A 17123-nucleotide genomic window follows, 5' to 3' on the forward strand; every position below is an offset into this window, starting at 1 on the left:
TATAAGGTTTGACATTTGTAATCGCCATCAGAAGCAGAGTGAAAAAAAAGTATGATAGTTACCGTATATCGCTCATCAGTGATAGTTGCAATGTCAGTGTAGTCAAATAAAAGTCACAAACCAGAATATTTTAAGAGCAACAGAATATTTTACGGAACACGAACAGATACATTTCATTGTGCAGAACCATAAAAGCAAAATTTCTGCAGCCTAATAACTTATAAACATTCATTTCAATGATTTATATCATCTCCTGCATTAAAAAAACTGAATTATCAGTGTGGCAAAAAAAAAAAGAAGTTACTGGCATTTTCTGTAGCATTTAAAATGCAAATTAGAACATTTTCAATACATATATGCATTTTTACAAACACTCCATAATTAAAAAAATATTTTTTATGCATTTATACTGTACAGTAGTATATATTACATTGCTAAAATGCTCTTATAAATACTTTACACTGACGCACAGATCAGCAACTCAGATAGGGCCTAAAAAATGAAGATGTTCCTGGCCAGATTTTGATATTTCTAGACTGGGTATAGACTGACCAATCAGTGACCGACCTGCGCAAAAGCTTTAGCTGTGCTGCGTTTACTGCAACCTAGGACCGGCTTTTTCTAGCCTTGACCTCCATGAGAATCTGATTCTTGGATATGTCACGTGCTTGGAAAAAAAATACATCCCCTGCTTGAATTTCTACCATTTCATCAAGGTAATGCGTTAATATTTATGCGCAAATTTTTTAAAAAAAGGCTTTTATAGTGGCATAAAATAAAAAGATGCAAAACTTGCATCTGACAGCAAAAACATTGTCATAACTTACCATAGCTGCTCCATTGGAACGATAAACAACAACAAAAAAAAAACACTGCAGCACTTACAATACAACAATGTGGGAATAGCTTTTAGAAAATTTACATCAACATATTAATGTCATGTTTAACGAGGACTAAGGACAAGAATAATACTAAACAATTTCCAACCAATGAGATGACACTGGGATTCAAAAAAGAAATATATATGTATATGAAGATATCTGTTGCAAAATTGATAGGTCTTTTTAGGCTGCATAAAATTAAAAAAATAAAAAGGCATGAGGTCAGTAATGTTTACAGTTTTGTGGAGCAATAAGCTGCTTTTCCCTTCGGTCCAGGACCCCTAGAAGTGTACCCCCGACACACGCTCTTTACTCAGTGGAGTCTTCACCTTAGTCAGGCACATCAATGTTCAGCTTTGGGGGTGGCACAATATATTTTCCCGGACTTTGAGTAATAACCACACCGGTCTTTTTACGAAACATTGGAGCTATCTTTGGAGGTTCAGGGATAGGCGTTTCTTCTGCATCTTCACTGTCCTCGTGATGAATGTCGTAAGAGATGTTGCCGTATTCTCGCAGGAAAGGAAAAATCTCCAACAGAAACTGGCAGAAATCTTTACGAATTCCAAACCACCCTGCAGAGTTTTTAAATAATGAGTAGGAATAAAATCTCCATTCACTTACATACACGCTATATAGAATTTCTAATATACCAATAGAACATGAAGACATACTGTATTTGTTTAAAGCAGCAGCTCTTCTAATCTTCCATACACTAAACAATGGCTGGGCTAGAAACCTGTCCCCTACTTATTAGCGGATCTTGAGCTGGTAAAAGCGAGCGATGTTTCTTCAGTATGTGTAGAAGCATGCATTTCTATAGACACACACAACCATATAAACCACTCCTTGCCTTGGTAGAGCGGATTTGTAGATATTTTTCCAAGTACTACAACCCAGTGACCTTAAAAAACTACAAGTCATTGGCACTGCTGGTGCATTTCTTAATGAATTCCATTATTATCTCGCCATTTTACACGAAATATAAAAAGATAAGGAAGCAGAACATCCCATTAAGTACTGTAGGGGAATCAGTCTTAAAAAGTAACATGAGTTGGCATCAAGGGTCTAACATAATGAACCCTATTACTAGTAAATGTTATTTAAATATTTATATGAAAATACTTACAGTGATTTCCTCCTTTTTGTCCAAACGTGGTCGCCATCAGAGTTATTAAAGAAAGCCACAGCGGAACAAATATAGGGATATACGAGAACAGATTATGGTCATCTAGTCTATGAACCAGCAAGATCTAGCAAACAAAAATTCTGTCATTAATGTTGAGTTGTACAAACACACATAATAGAAAAATCACAGATAAAATGACTATGTTATCAAACACTACCCTAGAGATCTTGTGTTTATATTAGTCTGATGAGTACAAGTACCTACCAAATAATCAAACTGCCAAAGCCGTTAACTTTGTATTGGAAGATGCCAACCATATTTGTTTATGGCAGACACAACACGAAAAGGTAATACAGGAGGCACTGGTTACTCGATAGCTACTTCTGCGTAACTTACACCAACCCACCAGAAAGGGATATTTTTTTTGCAACCAATACATTTTCATGGAGAGTCACAACACGTTTACATATTCACATGTATCCCTCAGTAAAAGACTGGGGGGAGACCCTTAAGAAGGCCATACTATTGACTGGTGAAGTCAACTTGCACAATGTCCTTGGTACGGGTGAGTACCAGCCGCAATGAATATACATCTGGGTCCAAATTTCAAAGCTATGAGTATCCTACAGATAGAAAACCAAATAAAGAAGTAATCCAAACTATGGGTTTACCTCAAACGTTAGCAACGGGACAACTATGGCCATCCAGCTGACTGCCATTGTGATATGGGTTCTTCTCTGTTCTGCAATGACATCCATGGAGCGCAAGAACAACACAGACCAGACAATGTAATACAGAACTACTAAGCAGAGGAAGGACATTAAGATCCAGAGTGGGACACATACCACCTAGAAAGAAAGAACTGAATTAAACTGTGAGCAAAATCTAGAAGTTGATGTGCAATCTAGAAAAGGAAAAAAAAAACACTACCAAGGTAGTTAATATTACTTGATATAACTTATGGAACTAGGTAGAAAGAAGACACACAAAAACTTACAAGCCAGGGCCAAGTGATAATACCATCAAGTCTCAGTGCAATGAAAATGAATTGTAAGATATTAACCGAGCACAAGATCTCCAGCTGCAAAAGAAAACACAACAAAAATAATTATATAATGAAACAATGCAACATAAGACCTGTAAATAAGAAGGTTGCCACATAGTCAGAGGTAACCAAATAAAGTAATGAAGTGGAAAGTTACACTGTAACAGATCGATCACCACCTATAACAAGTTACAATGTACTGCGAGTGACCAACTTTTTATGCAGTTTCATATTGATTGCAACAGATTCAGCACCTTTATATACAGCAGGGCTCGTGTTCATTGTAATATTGTATTCCACATGTGACATCTTGTTGGTGACCTTACTGAAGGCAGTAGAACCGCAGCTAAATCATAAAAACATTATTAAGGCGTAATATCGTGGGCCTGAACGGAGTCTATTTAAGTAGCTTCTCAGTGACATCCTATACAGACTGTGGCAATAGTTCCTTTTGCAGAAATGAGCTATCATCTTCTATACTATTTCAGAAGTATAAAGACCTTTAACTTCTTAGAGAACACTTTCAGTTAACTCACTTCCAGAGATCTGTCATGCCGGAAACCCCATACACACGCAGCTACTGAAACAGGGGACACGAAGAACAATGGCATGAAAACCAAGAGCCAAAAGTAGCGGCTTCCTCGTTCAATTCGATCACAGACAAGAACTTCAAACATAAGCAGCAGTAAGTGTATCCCCACAGCAATGAGCATAGCTTTAAACTCCACACAGGTTTCACCTTCTGCCCTGTAGTGTTGGGAAGAAGAAAAAAAAAAAAAAAAAAAAAAAAAGGATTTAAATTGCATAGTCATCATTTGCAGGATCCTTTTTGCATTCAATATTTATTTTCCATCTGTCAGTCTCTTGCCTTGCAGGAGATACATTTGCCCAGACGCATCTACAGATCAACCATTCAAGTGTGTTTGTGCTCACCTACAGCTCTCATGAGATTTCCAGGGGTCTTAAAAAACACCCACCCCCTAAGTGTGCACAGGATGGGATCCTGCTGATTTCAATAGGAGTGCTGTCCTGTCAGGGGACAGATGCATATGGGGGATACTGCAGAATCCCTCCATGCATTTGGAAGGGGAACCCTTTAAATTTGTTTGGATTACTCAGCTATCATATCCATTAAAAGACATATGATGTCCAAAGATTCCTCTTAAGACAGAAACATAAATGAGGAAATATAAAACAATTCATGTAGTTGTATCAGGATATGAGTTACTGTTATGGGGGACACAATCTGGTGAAATCTATAGTAGGAATCAAGCGTTTCTAGCTGGATAGGCTGACAAGGGTTGTGCCTATTCTGTTCCGCAAACTCCTTTAATGTATAAATCAGGTACGTTTAACATCTCTGGTTTCATTATATAACATAAAGGGTCAATACCTGTTGCATTTCTATTAATCTGTGAGGCGAATCTCAAGAAATCCCCCCATTGACTATGTACTTAGCAGGGCCAAATCAGATAAGTGTAGTCAATGTGTGGCGCTTTCTTAGAAGTCATCCCCTTGCAGAAGAAGTCTTGGCCTCTTGGAACGCACTGAAATTGCAATTTTCCAGCAAATGCCAAGCTTAGTGCATACACCCCTAAAGCGTCACAGCATCAGGTTATGGGCTTCACAGTTATCTTTGCACCATACCTGTATTGAGGGTTCTTTGCCCAAACGCCAGTGCCCACTGAGGCTCCCACGATCACCATCAACTTCCAAAGCCATACCGGTGTAAAGACTGCCCAGTAACTCCACTGAATGATCCCATCCAGACGCAGAGAGAGGAGAACGGAGAATAGCAGGAGACACGCGTAAATGAGGAATTTGCTGCAAAATAGGAAACAGGATAAAGTTCTGAGCTGCCGCAATAAACACACTAATGTCACGCAATGCGTTTCATGAATTAAATCATTATCAGCCTTATCTGTGCCAGAATAACGCCATTTACATTATCAGCATTATACATTGCAATGTACTCCTTGAACATGTTAATGAAGGACTTTACACACCCGAAATCCATTTTATACATTTTATAGATATAGCATAATCCATAAAAAAATATATATATATATAAAAAAAAAAGAAAAAGGAGCAGTGGCAGGAAAGCTCTTGGGGGCTTGACAGACCCCTGCCCACAGCATTTGCTGTGTTAGAGCTGGAGCTGACTGGGGGGATATTTGATGGCGGCAGCAGCAGCGGCAGCTGAACACATCTCCTACGTGAGAAATTTTTGGTTCGGCATGAATTTTTAAAAGGAAGGCTCGTTATAATAGTATGATGTACATATCATTTGCTAATTCATATCTATGCAAAAACCACACAGAGATCTGAAGAAATAATACATTTATTTAACGAGTAACTCTGCATATTTCAGCCGTACTCAGACATGTGACACACACACATTATATATATATATTTAAGTGTCACTATATAATTTTTATGTGTCACTAATATATATATATATATATATATATATATCTAGTGACGCGTGCATATATTATGTATATTTTTAAGCATGAGAAGGTATTTTAATGCCCTGTTCTGGGGACCCGCATGATTATTCCTCCCCATTAAGTCGTTAGAGCAGTTTATTAAGCTGTTCCTGCCTTTGATAAAAGCTGATTTGCAAGTTACTGTTGGGAAGGATACGGAACTGTCTGTAGTTGGCACCGAAGGCTTGTGACTACTGACTGCGTCCACCCCTGCCGGAGACGGTGCCACATTCCCCGGCCGCTGACTTACAGCGGCCAAAAGACGTCACGATGGCTCCGGGGGTCTCTTCTTTAGATGCCCATCACCTCCCATGGCAGCCACTATTAGTGACACATCCGTGGTCTCTGCCTGAAACTACCCTCGCGGTTACTCTTACATGTAGCTCTTCCCAGCTAGGCCTCATCTCCGGGACCCTGCCTTCCCCTGCCCTCCAAACCGGGCCTTATCCTCTACCGGTGTCACTACAAGTCGCCCTGTTCCCTCGCCCTCACAGCACTCTACAGACCCTCGTAACTAGGCCTCACGTCCTCGGCCCTCTCCTGGTCTCTCTACCGCACTGAAGCACTCATCCCTCCAGGCTTTCCTCCTAAGCTCAGCGTCCGTTTCCCGTCCGGTCTCTGTGTCGTTACACCCCTCTTACGACTGCCTCACCTGGGGTTGAAGTCCTGAAAAAGGCCCCTGAGATTCATGTTGCGATCCCAGCTCCGCTCTCACCACTGCGCCGACATTGCGCCCAGCAGCTGCTGCCTCGGCCGCCGTAAATACAGGAAAAGGAGCGCAACCGTACTTACACAAACAGGCTGCCAGAACGCTGGTGAGCGTGTATTTACACCAATACGTACATAACCATACAAACCTGTAGCGAGGGGAAATATAATAATAATAATAATAATAATAATAATAATAATCACAACAATATTAGTAATGTCTACCTTAATTGTATATCCATTATAGAAGGAACCGCTTTTGACAATAAATTAACAATTGGATATTTTAACAAGTAGTTACATACATATAACACCCAACTGTCCCTTTTTGGGAAGGACAGTTCCTCCTTGAGACCAAAATCTACTCCTTTTTCCTCTTTCTATGCCTCTTGCTCAGAAAGTTTGCTATTTTTCAAAGTGTTCTAGAGCTCTAAAAAGCTCCAATAATGTGCATGGAAACCACAGGGAAGATTACATGAAAATATATTCCCATTATTATTATTATTATTATTATTAATGATATATACAGAGAGAAGTGCTTTGTTCCCAGCCACCCCCTCAGAAACCATCGTCCTGACTACAGAAAGCTGGAATATGATGTCATGAATGTTGTGCCAACTTGGCAAGTCCTCCACAGCAGAGATCTCCCCTGTAACCGGCCATTTGAGCGGCTGCACACTATGTGGCCAGATCCCCCAAGAGGGCAATCTGGCTCCGGTCTCTCTGCCCCTGCCACCCTAGGCAGCGTAGGCCATTATAAGTAGCTGCAGCAACTGCATGAAAGCCACATAGGAGCCACGTTCCTTTACCATGGCTTTTACTGCATCCCCTAAAAGCGTCCTCTGTGGCAGGTTGAAATGTTGAAGGGAGTTAAACGGGTTAATGCCCCTTCCCAATCCTGTTGTTTGAAATTAGCGATCGCTTTTAAACAATACCCGAGGGCATCTGTGCTGTTGCGTTGGCTTTTGAGATCTACATCCCCTGATTAGACGTTGTATGATTGCATTTACTCTTCCTCTCTCGTGTGTCCTCTATTCCTCCGCGGTCTCTCGCATTCTAAAATCTACCAACTTCCATTTAACAAACACCCAACCATGCCATAGCTTATCACTATTTGCCTGCCTGCTGGCGCAACACCACCCAGACGGTAAACCTGCACATCCCTTTGGTGTTTAAAGGGTGGTTGAGTTAGTGCTAAAGGGTGATATATTGTATGTAATAATTCAATATTCAATGGTTTTCCTTAGGGCAAAGCATTTGATGATAGATAGGACCCTTTTAGCCCATCTAATCTGCTGCAAAGACTGAGACCTTAATCATTCCTCGGTCTTGTCTTAGATTCAGGATAACCATATGCATGCATGCTTACATTCCCTCACTGTATTAGCCGCTACCACTTCTGCTGGAAGGCTGTCCCATTTATCTACCACCCTCTCTGTAAAGTAAGCCATTCTTACATTACACCAAAGTTTTAGACACATTAGTTTTATTTAGGTTATGACTTCTTCTTCCATCATTTCTCCTCCTTTGGAAAAAAAAAACTTCCTTCCTGTACTTTGTTAAGACAGCGAAGTTCTCTTCGAACCTTCAGGGTGTATGGAAATGAAAATGTGGATTTGTGTTAGCATCATTAAGTTCTATCCAGCTGCACAGGAGTTAAATTAAGAAGTAAAATGTTGTGACACATGCCTGACTGAGCCAATCACAGTCTCTCAATTGTGATCTAATCATGAGAATGCTGTAATGGACCAATCAGACAGCAGCCAGTCCCGTGATCAGTCTAGGGAGACGCATTAACCATGGAGAAGTGTTACACGGTGCTGCTGTGTGTTAGTCTATTCCAGTAGATGGGATAGAGGGTCATTCTCCCCCGCTATGGCCGCCCCGGGTGCCTGCGCAGTGCGGCTCCTAATCCTGTTGCTTGTCTCTGGTTACGTTACAGATGGAGAAGCAGCTCCTTGTAGGAAGCGAAGTCTGCAGCAGGACCCTATAACAGGTCATGTGCTTTAAACCTTATAAGAAGTACTGTAAGGATGTTTTACTTTGCCGAGAGGGTGGTAGATAAGTGGAACAACCTCCCAGCTGCAGATGGGGGGGAATGGCTTGTATCTTGTTGCTGTTACATTGCTTACTTGCTACATTGTAATGCATCAATATGTTACATAAGAGAATAAGTGTACCGCGCTACAAAGTGGCAAACGCCAATGTGAAATTTGAAAAATTAATCATTCAAACCCCTTGGGGAAAAAACATGTATAAATTCATATCAAAAATAGTGAAAAAAAACAGCATATCCGTAAGTTAAGTGTCCAGCACAAAAACCAGGAAGTAAAATGTCATATTCTGATATGTGAAATATAACTTGGACACTAAAGAAAAGAATACAGAAATGTCAACAAAAATGGAAGAAACAATAAAATTAAGTAAAAAATACAAGCACTGAAAAATGTCATTTATTGATTAATTAAACAAATTAAATATAAGGAAATAATAAAAAGACAAGAAACATAAATGTTGTAAATATGTAAATATTTATTGTGGTAGGTGAACACTTGCATAGTGTGTGTGTGTGTGTATATATATATATATATATATATATATATATATATATATATGCCACAAAGGAATCTACACCACTTAAGGAAATGTTTCCAGATGTAAAAAGTAAACGTACTTAACAAACAAGAGAATAAGATTAGAGAATGAATAAAAATGTATGCACCTTTATACAAACACACTATCCGCACAATAGTGCACCCGGCCGGGAAAACACAAAAGACTGAGGTGCTGTTTTAAAAGCTTTTAGAGGAAGAGAATGTGTTTACTATACAGTATGTCCGCTATATGGTCTGGTTATTACTACATACGCTTCCTAATCTGCTATCAATAGTTTTGCATATATATATATATATATATATAATGTGGGTGTGTGTGTTTATTGCTTTTGGAAAAAGAATTACAAACAAAATGGGTTAAATACTATCACCCACTGAGTCTCCATTACATTAGATATTTGGTAATAACGAATGGAAAGCCGGTTACAGTTGGCTACGATTCCATCCGTTCGCTAATTAGCATCACAAATGCTCAGATGGAGGGCCAGTGTCATATGAGACAGAGGCTGGTGAGAAGAACCCCAGCCCATCTCCACAACGCCCCAAACTCCAGCTTAAGAGAAATATATTATTTTATAATGTCTTATTTTTTCAAGACCCTCAGATATTACAGACCTAAAGGCTACGTCCTTTATTAACGACTCAATGAAGCTTGTGAGCCAAATTCTAAGCAGATAAAAAGCTAAAACTCTTAACAAACATCTTTAAAAACCAGTAATTTCAACAAATTCATCTAAAAATAATTAGTTTTATGCAATGTGTATAGAAGAATTAAACTTCATCCTATTCATTTATACAACTATTGCTTATTGAATAGGTTTTATTTTTGGTTCTTTTTGTGATTTTATTGGAATTAGGGTTTACTAAAATATGCTTTACACACTTATTGCTGTATCCTGATGATATATTTTGTGTTTAGGCGGTATGAATGTACTTTTGCTAATTGTGGATGATCTACGGACGAGCCTTGGCTGTTATGGTGATGGCCTTGTGAAGTCTCCTAACATTGATCAGTTGGCTTCTCAGAGCGTTGTATTTACTAATGCTTATGCCCAGGTAAGACATCACAGTGTTTGGGGAGGGACTGTTCATCGTTAAGTAACACAATCTGTTTGAAATACAAAGAAAGATAAATTAAGACAGTGTACTTAAAGAAAGCTTTATTATTGGCCAAAGCTTCACTTAAGTAGCCAAGAACGCTTACACTCCTTAGTTCTAATGTTTAGCATAGTAGATTTGGCTGTAGCAATGGTATAAATGCTTGCTATTTTTCTCCTGGCTGCCTAATGACAGAGCAGATATGCCTCCTGGGGTGGTTGGATACGATGTCACAACCCCAAACTACCCCTGTGGCTTTTTTCTTAGCGAATGGTGGTGGGGCAGGTAGATATTTGCCTCTAGTGGTCTTGTTCCCAGGTTTGCTAAGTGCTGTAAAATAAGGTGAGTTATGACATCATATCAGTGAGCAGTATTAGGTAAAGCACACGTCACCTTGCTCCTCCACTAGGTATCTAGGTAATTGTGATGAAGACTACTCGGCACCCTTAGCCTCCAGTGAGGAAACCAACAAGTGAGCACAAAGGAAATGTTATTGATCAGACAAGCAGTAATGTCCTTGGACTATACTTAATGACACCATTTAACATTCTTTTGGGTCTAATAAAATACTATACTTAAGAGCTACTGAATAAGCAGTATATGAATGACTTGTTTTTGTTTGTTTGTAAAATCCCTTGACGTTGATTGGTTTAAGCACCAATAATGGCTGCTTTCCTGTCCTGTTGTAGCAAGCAGTGTGTGCTCCCAGCAGAGTATCTTTCCTTACGGGAAGGAGGCCGAACACAACCAGGTTATTTGACTTTAATTCCTACTGGAGAAAGCATGCCGGGAACTACTCCACTCTCCCGCAGTACTTTAAAGAACATGGCTATGAAGCTCTGTCAGTGGGTAAAGTGTTCCATCCAGGTAAGCCACATTTGGATCATTTTCTTTATTATTTGTAGATGTTTGTGTAGGTCTGCATCAAAAACATCCTGGCACCAGAGACTATTTCCAAAGAAACAAGCACAGGTTTAAAGGTCCCTTTGCCAAAGTGCATCCTACAAACACAACTGATTGCAAAAAATAGCCACGTCCACTTTGCCTTCAAATGAAACAAATGAGAGCGGGTTTCATTTAATCCAACCAGACAGGTAAACATGTTAAGGTGAAATACCGATAACGATAATTCATCAAAGCCAGTTATGGCAATAGAGTTGTGGTTTTAGGTTTGCTTATTAGAATTCAATCATGCATTGGGTAGGTATAGGGGTATTATATGAATATAAAACAAGGAGCAAATAAGGTTTAATGTTTTTACAGCAGGAAGATGGGCCGACTAGATGGGCCATCCGATTTTATATTCCTATGTTTTAATAAAGGGCCATCCCTGGTAAAAAAGTCTACTAGAAGATTTTAAGTAGGACCCTATTTACCTAGATTGTAAGCACCTTTGCGCAGGGTGCGCCTCACCTGTTGTTTCTGTAAGTCAAATTGTTATGTTATATACTATATATCCTGTCTACCATTTGTACAGCGCAATGGAATTTGATGGCGCTATATAAAACAATAAATAATACATTATTATTATTATCTGTTTGTCTTAGTCTGTCAATTCAACGGCAACTCTCCAGCAAACATCCTGCTGAATGTCTTTTTAGTAAATAAACTCCATTGACTTGGTTGTAGTGGTAATTATGGTTATTATCGCTTTGAAGCTCTTATTTCAGATAGATGTGCATGTTGATTAGTGGCATCTATGTGACTTGTGATTGTCACAAAGGAAACACATGCAGAATGTTTCAGATATTGGCAAGGAAGAGGAACGGAGCACTGCTGTGTATCAATTGGAGTCTTGGCTTTTTTGTTTTGTTATGAGAAATTAACAATGCTCTTTTCTGTTCTAATCAGGATCTTTGCCTTTTGATACACAAATATAAATATATACTTTTTCCCCCTTCCTTTCTGTTTAGGGATTTCATCCAATCACTCGGACGATTACCCATACAGCTGGTCAATACGTCCATATCATCCTTCTTCTGAAATGTATGAAAACAAAAAGGTACAAATGAATTTTTTCAATACGTCGTGACAATGTATAATGATTTCTTTTCTAAAGTCATTTTTATGTTCTGCACAGAACTGTAAGGGTGAAGATGGCAAGCTACATGCAAACCTAGTATGTCCAGTGGACGTGTCTGAAGTTCCAGAAGGAACATTACCTGATATACAAAGCACAAAAGAAGCAATACGACTCTTGAGAACCGTCAAAAAGAATAATTCTTCTTTCTTTCTTGCCGTTGGCTACCATAAACCACACATTCCATTTCGATTTCCAAAAGTGAGATACTTTACTTCTGTTAATGAGGTTTTAAAGTAGAAAAACCCCTCCTTTTTGTAACCGCTGCCATTGTTGACAATAATATTGTGATATACAAGTGATATTTTGGGTGTCATTCCCACCTCAAAAACCACACTGACCTGATTCTAATGCGAATGAAGCCCATTCCGTCACGGATTTCATTAAAGTGTACGGCTGGGTGATCGGGACTGAACTAATTATTTCTTTACCGCATGCAGCATGGTAGAGAGTATTTTTTTATTACTATTCAAGTAAGTTGAATTACAAGTAAGGGGGGGGGGTGTATGATTTTATCCATTGCCGTTCCCACCCTAATGTCATTTTCACAACCTATAGTCTACAAAGTGAAATCCTGATTTTTAGACACAAATTTGGGACTATTAAATATTGAGCCCAATACCAGTTGAAGGATCAGCAGCATGGAAGCAATAGGCAGCACTGGAATATTTAAGCCTTTTTATTGTGTTTTTTTTTCTTCCCCAGGAGTTCCTAAAGCTATATCCCATTGAAAATGTTCCTCTGGCACCTGACCCATACATTCCAAAGAACCTTCCTCTGGTTGCCTACAACCCGTGGACAGATATTCGGAAACGTGAAGATGTACAGGCATTAAATATCAGTTTTCCTTTTGGCCCTATACCTAAAGATTTCCAGGTAAGAGATGTCTTTTTTTCTATTAATAAAGTGAAGCACTTAAATGTTGAAAAAAAGAGAAAATGCCCATCTAGAAACATGTTCTTGTGTAAGAATAATGCTGTTTTTTTGTAACTTGTAGAAACAGTGTTTGGTAAAAAAATAATAATAATAAAAAATCCTTCTATGATCAGTTTATTTATGAATCACCAGCGTATTCGATTACAATGGTATGGTATTATGTGGGATACCATAATGGGATAACATTGTAGAGATTACAATGGGATGGTATTTATCTGGACTTGGATTATCTCAATGGTTATTTTGGGCATAAGTCATTAAGAAATGAAACAAACTGTACATCTTATTCGTGGTATTTTAAGTTAGTATAGACCCAGGAGGTGAAGGGTAGACCCACAAGAGTGTCACGGCCCTCAACCTAATCATGGCCTATGTGGTCTTCACTAGAATAAAGGAAAGGATTTGTGTTTCAGTGGACCATAGTTAAACAAGTGTTTTCAATATTTATTTCTTCCTATAGCTTCAGATCCGCCAGAGCTACTATGCTTCCGTTTCTTACATTGATTCCCAGATTGGGGAGCTGCTGGATGAAGTGGAGAACTTAGAACTCTTAAACAACACCGTTATTGTATTCGTCTCTGATCACGGTACACCAACTAAGACTTTTCTTGAAGCTATGTTTATTCATTACTTTTCACGTTCCTTAACGTTTCCTTGATTTCCCATAGGTTGGTCTTTAGGAGAGCATGGCGAATGGGCAAAGTACAGCAATTTTGATGTAACTACACGTGTGCCACTAATGTTTTATGTACCTGGAGTGACAAGCTCCCACCAACCCAGTTTTAGATACATAGACCCTTTTAGCAACGATTTAGGTCGCAAATATCCAGGTAAGTGATGGTTCTTTTTTTTTTCCCTGAAGAAAGATTTATTTTTAAAAGAGAACAGTAAAAATAATGTTCTACTTCTTCCAGGTTTGGGTTTAAGCAATGTTTTGAAGCTACAGTCAAAGCTATATGTCCAACGTTGACACATGCTAATCATTTGTAAAAGAAAATGTTGTTGATTCCTTTGGTTTTTGGGTCAAATTGCAGCATTATTCTGCTAAACCTCCTTTTTTTGTGTAGAAGATGAGAGTTGGTACCGTGTTAGCCGTAGAATTACAGGAGACAAGTGGAGTTTGAATGATACCTTTATTGGCTAACTGAGTAGATATAGATTGCAAGCTTTCAAGACCTCTCAGGTCCCTTCATCAGGCATGTTATACAATAATGTGAAAAACCTCTCTTTAAGTATCAGTCAAACAGTATGGTTACAATTGGGAAGCAGATAACATCAAAAAATGTCCAGGACAAGGTTCTTTGATCAGTCAATAGTGTTAAAATCAGAGGTGGATTGGAGTCATAAAAGGAGGTGTCAGGGGGTATTCACAACTCTAATGGGGTCAGGTTGTGTGCATGTCTGGTTTGTTATCTACAAAGTGATAATGGGATACAAATTCCCTATCCCGGTTGAGGCCAGTGTTTAAAGAGTTAAATTTAAGTATTAATTTAACCTCCCATATTTTTCTCTCCCTCTGAGTTTTGAACAGTCCCATTAATACAGCCAGTCTGATGTCACTGATGCTATGTCCATTTTGGCAAAAATGTTCTCCCACTGGTGTCTCTGCTCTCTTGTTGTTGATGTTAAATCTGTGTGAATTAAACCTTTGTGTAGGGAAGAATTAAACCTTTGTGTAGGGAAGACAGTATTCAAGAGCTTCAAAGAATCAATATTTGATAGACTTGTGACTTTGCTTAATAAAACAAGGAACCCATCGTATTTTAATTTTTACCAAATTTAAATTGTATTAGGGATATAAGATATACACTGTGGGAGAACAGGTTGTTTAATTTCAGGTTATTTCTGACCTTTGTATGCTGTTTCTAGTTGCCTAGTACAATACAGCACAATGTCCCTACATGTCCCTACAAGGATGTATATATTCCTTTTCCTCAACAGGTATATTGCGCAATGTTCCTGTGGAACTGGTGTCCTTGTTTCCAACCATTGCTGATCTTGCCAGACTTCCAGTGCCTCCAGTATGTCCACAACAATCCTTTGATGTAGAACTGTGTACAGAAGGACACAGCATTGCCCGATACATCCACACACCAATACCTAAGGATGAAAACATTGCAAACATTGCTGCCTACAGCAGTTATCCCAGACCTTCTGACAAACCCCAGTGGAATTCTGATTTGCCAGACCTTAAAAGCATAACAATAATGGGATATTCTTTAAGAACACTTGATTATAGGTATACAGTGTGGGTCGGTTACAACCCTGTTACATTTGAGGCTAATTTTACGGACATCCACGCAGAAGAACTTTATCTTGTGAAGACCGATCCAAATCAAGACAACAACTTATTTAATAAATCAGCGTATTATGAGATTGCTAGAAAACGTTTTGGCTTCAAGTACTGATTACAAGTACTGTAAATGTGTGCTTCGGACATAATATACCTTTATACTTTTTTTATTATACTGGATAAATGTGCATTGCTTTCCAAACATTGTACCAGAATTTGTTTTATAAATATTTATGTCTAGAGTGTTTTTTTGTGTGTCTTCTTGTCATAAGAATCAACTTATAATTATATTTAATTTGAATATTATAATAGAAATTCAACACTTGATGGCAGCATTTCCCTTTCAAAATGTCACAATTACACCAGAATCCGTGCCATAGATGAAGGAAAGTGTATTTTCATGTTTGAGGACAAGCAACCAGTAATCTTAAAAATTCCATCCCATTACCTTTTTATATTCCATATTTAGGGATTGTTTTTCTATAAATTTAAATAAATAATAATAATAAATATATTATGTAAACACTGCTGGTTTGGTTTTCCACTAATCCAATAATTAAAAAAAAAAAAAAATCCAGGGCAATTTTGTTATACTTGTTCTAGTTGACGCTATATATATATATATATATATATATATATATATATGTGTTTGTATTTACAGATACCACCCCATTACATGATGTAAAATTCTCCAATTACTTCCCCATAAATACCAAAGATGATGATAAACTGAACAAAAAAATAAAAAAAATAAAAGTGGTAAATACGTGAATTGCAGCCCCACTAGGTGACATTGCACAATATAACGCATGATGGGCACACATAAGTGCTTACATTTCATAATTGTGCTAAAAATTAGGCATAAAATACACATGTCCACAAGCTTGACCAATTTTCAAAGGGAGGGGTACAACATGGATTACCCTCCTAATCATACTGGCTGTGAGTTATGGGAGTCCACAAAATCCTATTTTTTATTTAAAAATGTTAAAAAAACCTTTTAAGTATTTTTTGTAAAATTTAATTTATTGGGAGCAGGAGGTTTACAGTCTCCGATCGATCCCTGCATGTTAGTCAGCTGTCGGCATGGTGTCTTTTATTTTCTTAAGCCATATTAGGCTGCCTGCTCAATGGACTAATTGTTGCCTAAAGGTAAATTGTTTTTTTTTGTTTTTTTTGTTTTGTTTTGTTTGCTTTTTGTTTTTGGTCTGCGACGGATCAGCAGCAGTTTTATCCTCTCCAGAGGAAGCATGTAAATGGGAGGATTTCTTTTTAAATGGTTGTCTAGAATGTGCAGCTGAACTTCCGCTCAGAAGCAAATCGATAGCCTTCAGTGCTATGCAGGAAAGGTTTTTCTGTGCTCACTTGTAGCCACCATGAATAGGACCCCAAACTGTACATGTATACGGTCGGCACAAAAAGGGCTGGGATGACAACCGTGTACCACGTCAGCACACGATTAAAATGTCTGTACGTGCTGCACACACGAACACATTCTTAACACATGCAATTGGTATTAAGGGCTTTATGATGCTACTAATACTATTACCTAATTTAAAGGGATAGTATAGGCCCTGTTTTATTCTTGATTTCATTATGTTTTGCACATTTCTACATTAGTTCCTTTGTTCCTAGAGTTAGAAAACAAGTTCTCTGCCTCATTCTTCTTCTTCTTCTTCTTCTCCTGGATGCCTCTCATGTAAGCAGGAGGTATTCCTAAATAGATTACCTGTGCATGCATTGAAGTCAAAGGGTGTTCAACTAACAGCCAATCGCATGCATTCTAGATGATGATGTAATTTACTGAATGCATTCTTTTCTTACTGGAAAATGAGACTTCTTAACATAT

At 38.3% G+C, this 17123-nt stretch overlaps 2 protein-coding genes across 3 annotated transcripts; one reads left to right on the forward strand and one right to left on the reverse strand.

The window, feature by feature from the left end:
• Positions 1-1211: 1211 nt before the first annotated feature.
• Positions 1212-6234, reverse strand: LOC149298178 (transmembrane protein 185A-like). 2 transcript variants are annotated; one of them, XM_089487767.1, is made up of 7 exons: positions 6197-6234; positions 4703-4879; positions 3592-3802; positions 3008-3091; positions 2682-2858; positions 2011-2134; positions 1212-1456 (listed from the first exon to the last, which is right to left on the reverse strand). In XM_089487767.1, exons 1-7 carry the CDS (start codon positions 6232-6234, stop codon positions 1212-1214), a joined length of 1056 nt encoding a protein of 351 aa, XP_089343893.1. The 2 variants fall into 2 exon arrangements, with proteins under 2 accessions (XP_089343893.1, XP_089343895.1); XM_089487769.1 differs by lacking the exon at positions 4703-4879.
• A 3557-nt stretch (positions 6235-9791) lies between these two features.
• LOC149298179 (iduronate 2-sulfatase-like) lies at positions 9792-15389 on the forward strand. Its single transcript, XM_089487649.1, has 8 exons — positions 9792-9923; positions 10655-10832; positions 11879-11967; positions 12046-12246; positions 12751-12921; positions 13442-13568; positions 13650-13811; positions 14923-15389. The coding sequence occupies exons 1-8, from the start codon at positions 9792-9794 to the stop codon at positions 15387-15389; spliced, it is 1527 nt and encodes a 508-aa protein (XP_089343775.1).
• Positions 15390-17123: the final 1734 nt, after the last annotated feature.

This window comes from Sceloporus occidentalis, unplaced genomic scaffold, assembly GCF_023333645.1.
Source record: "Sceloporus occidentalis isolate IW3139 unplaced genomic scaffold, rSceOcc1.0.p SCAF_34, whole genome shotgun sequence".
NCBI classification, from domain to species: Eukaryota; Metazoa; Chordata; class Lepidosauria; order Squamata; family Phrynosomatidae; genus Sceloporus; species Sceloporus occidentalis.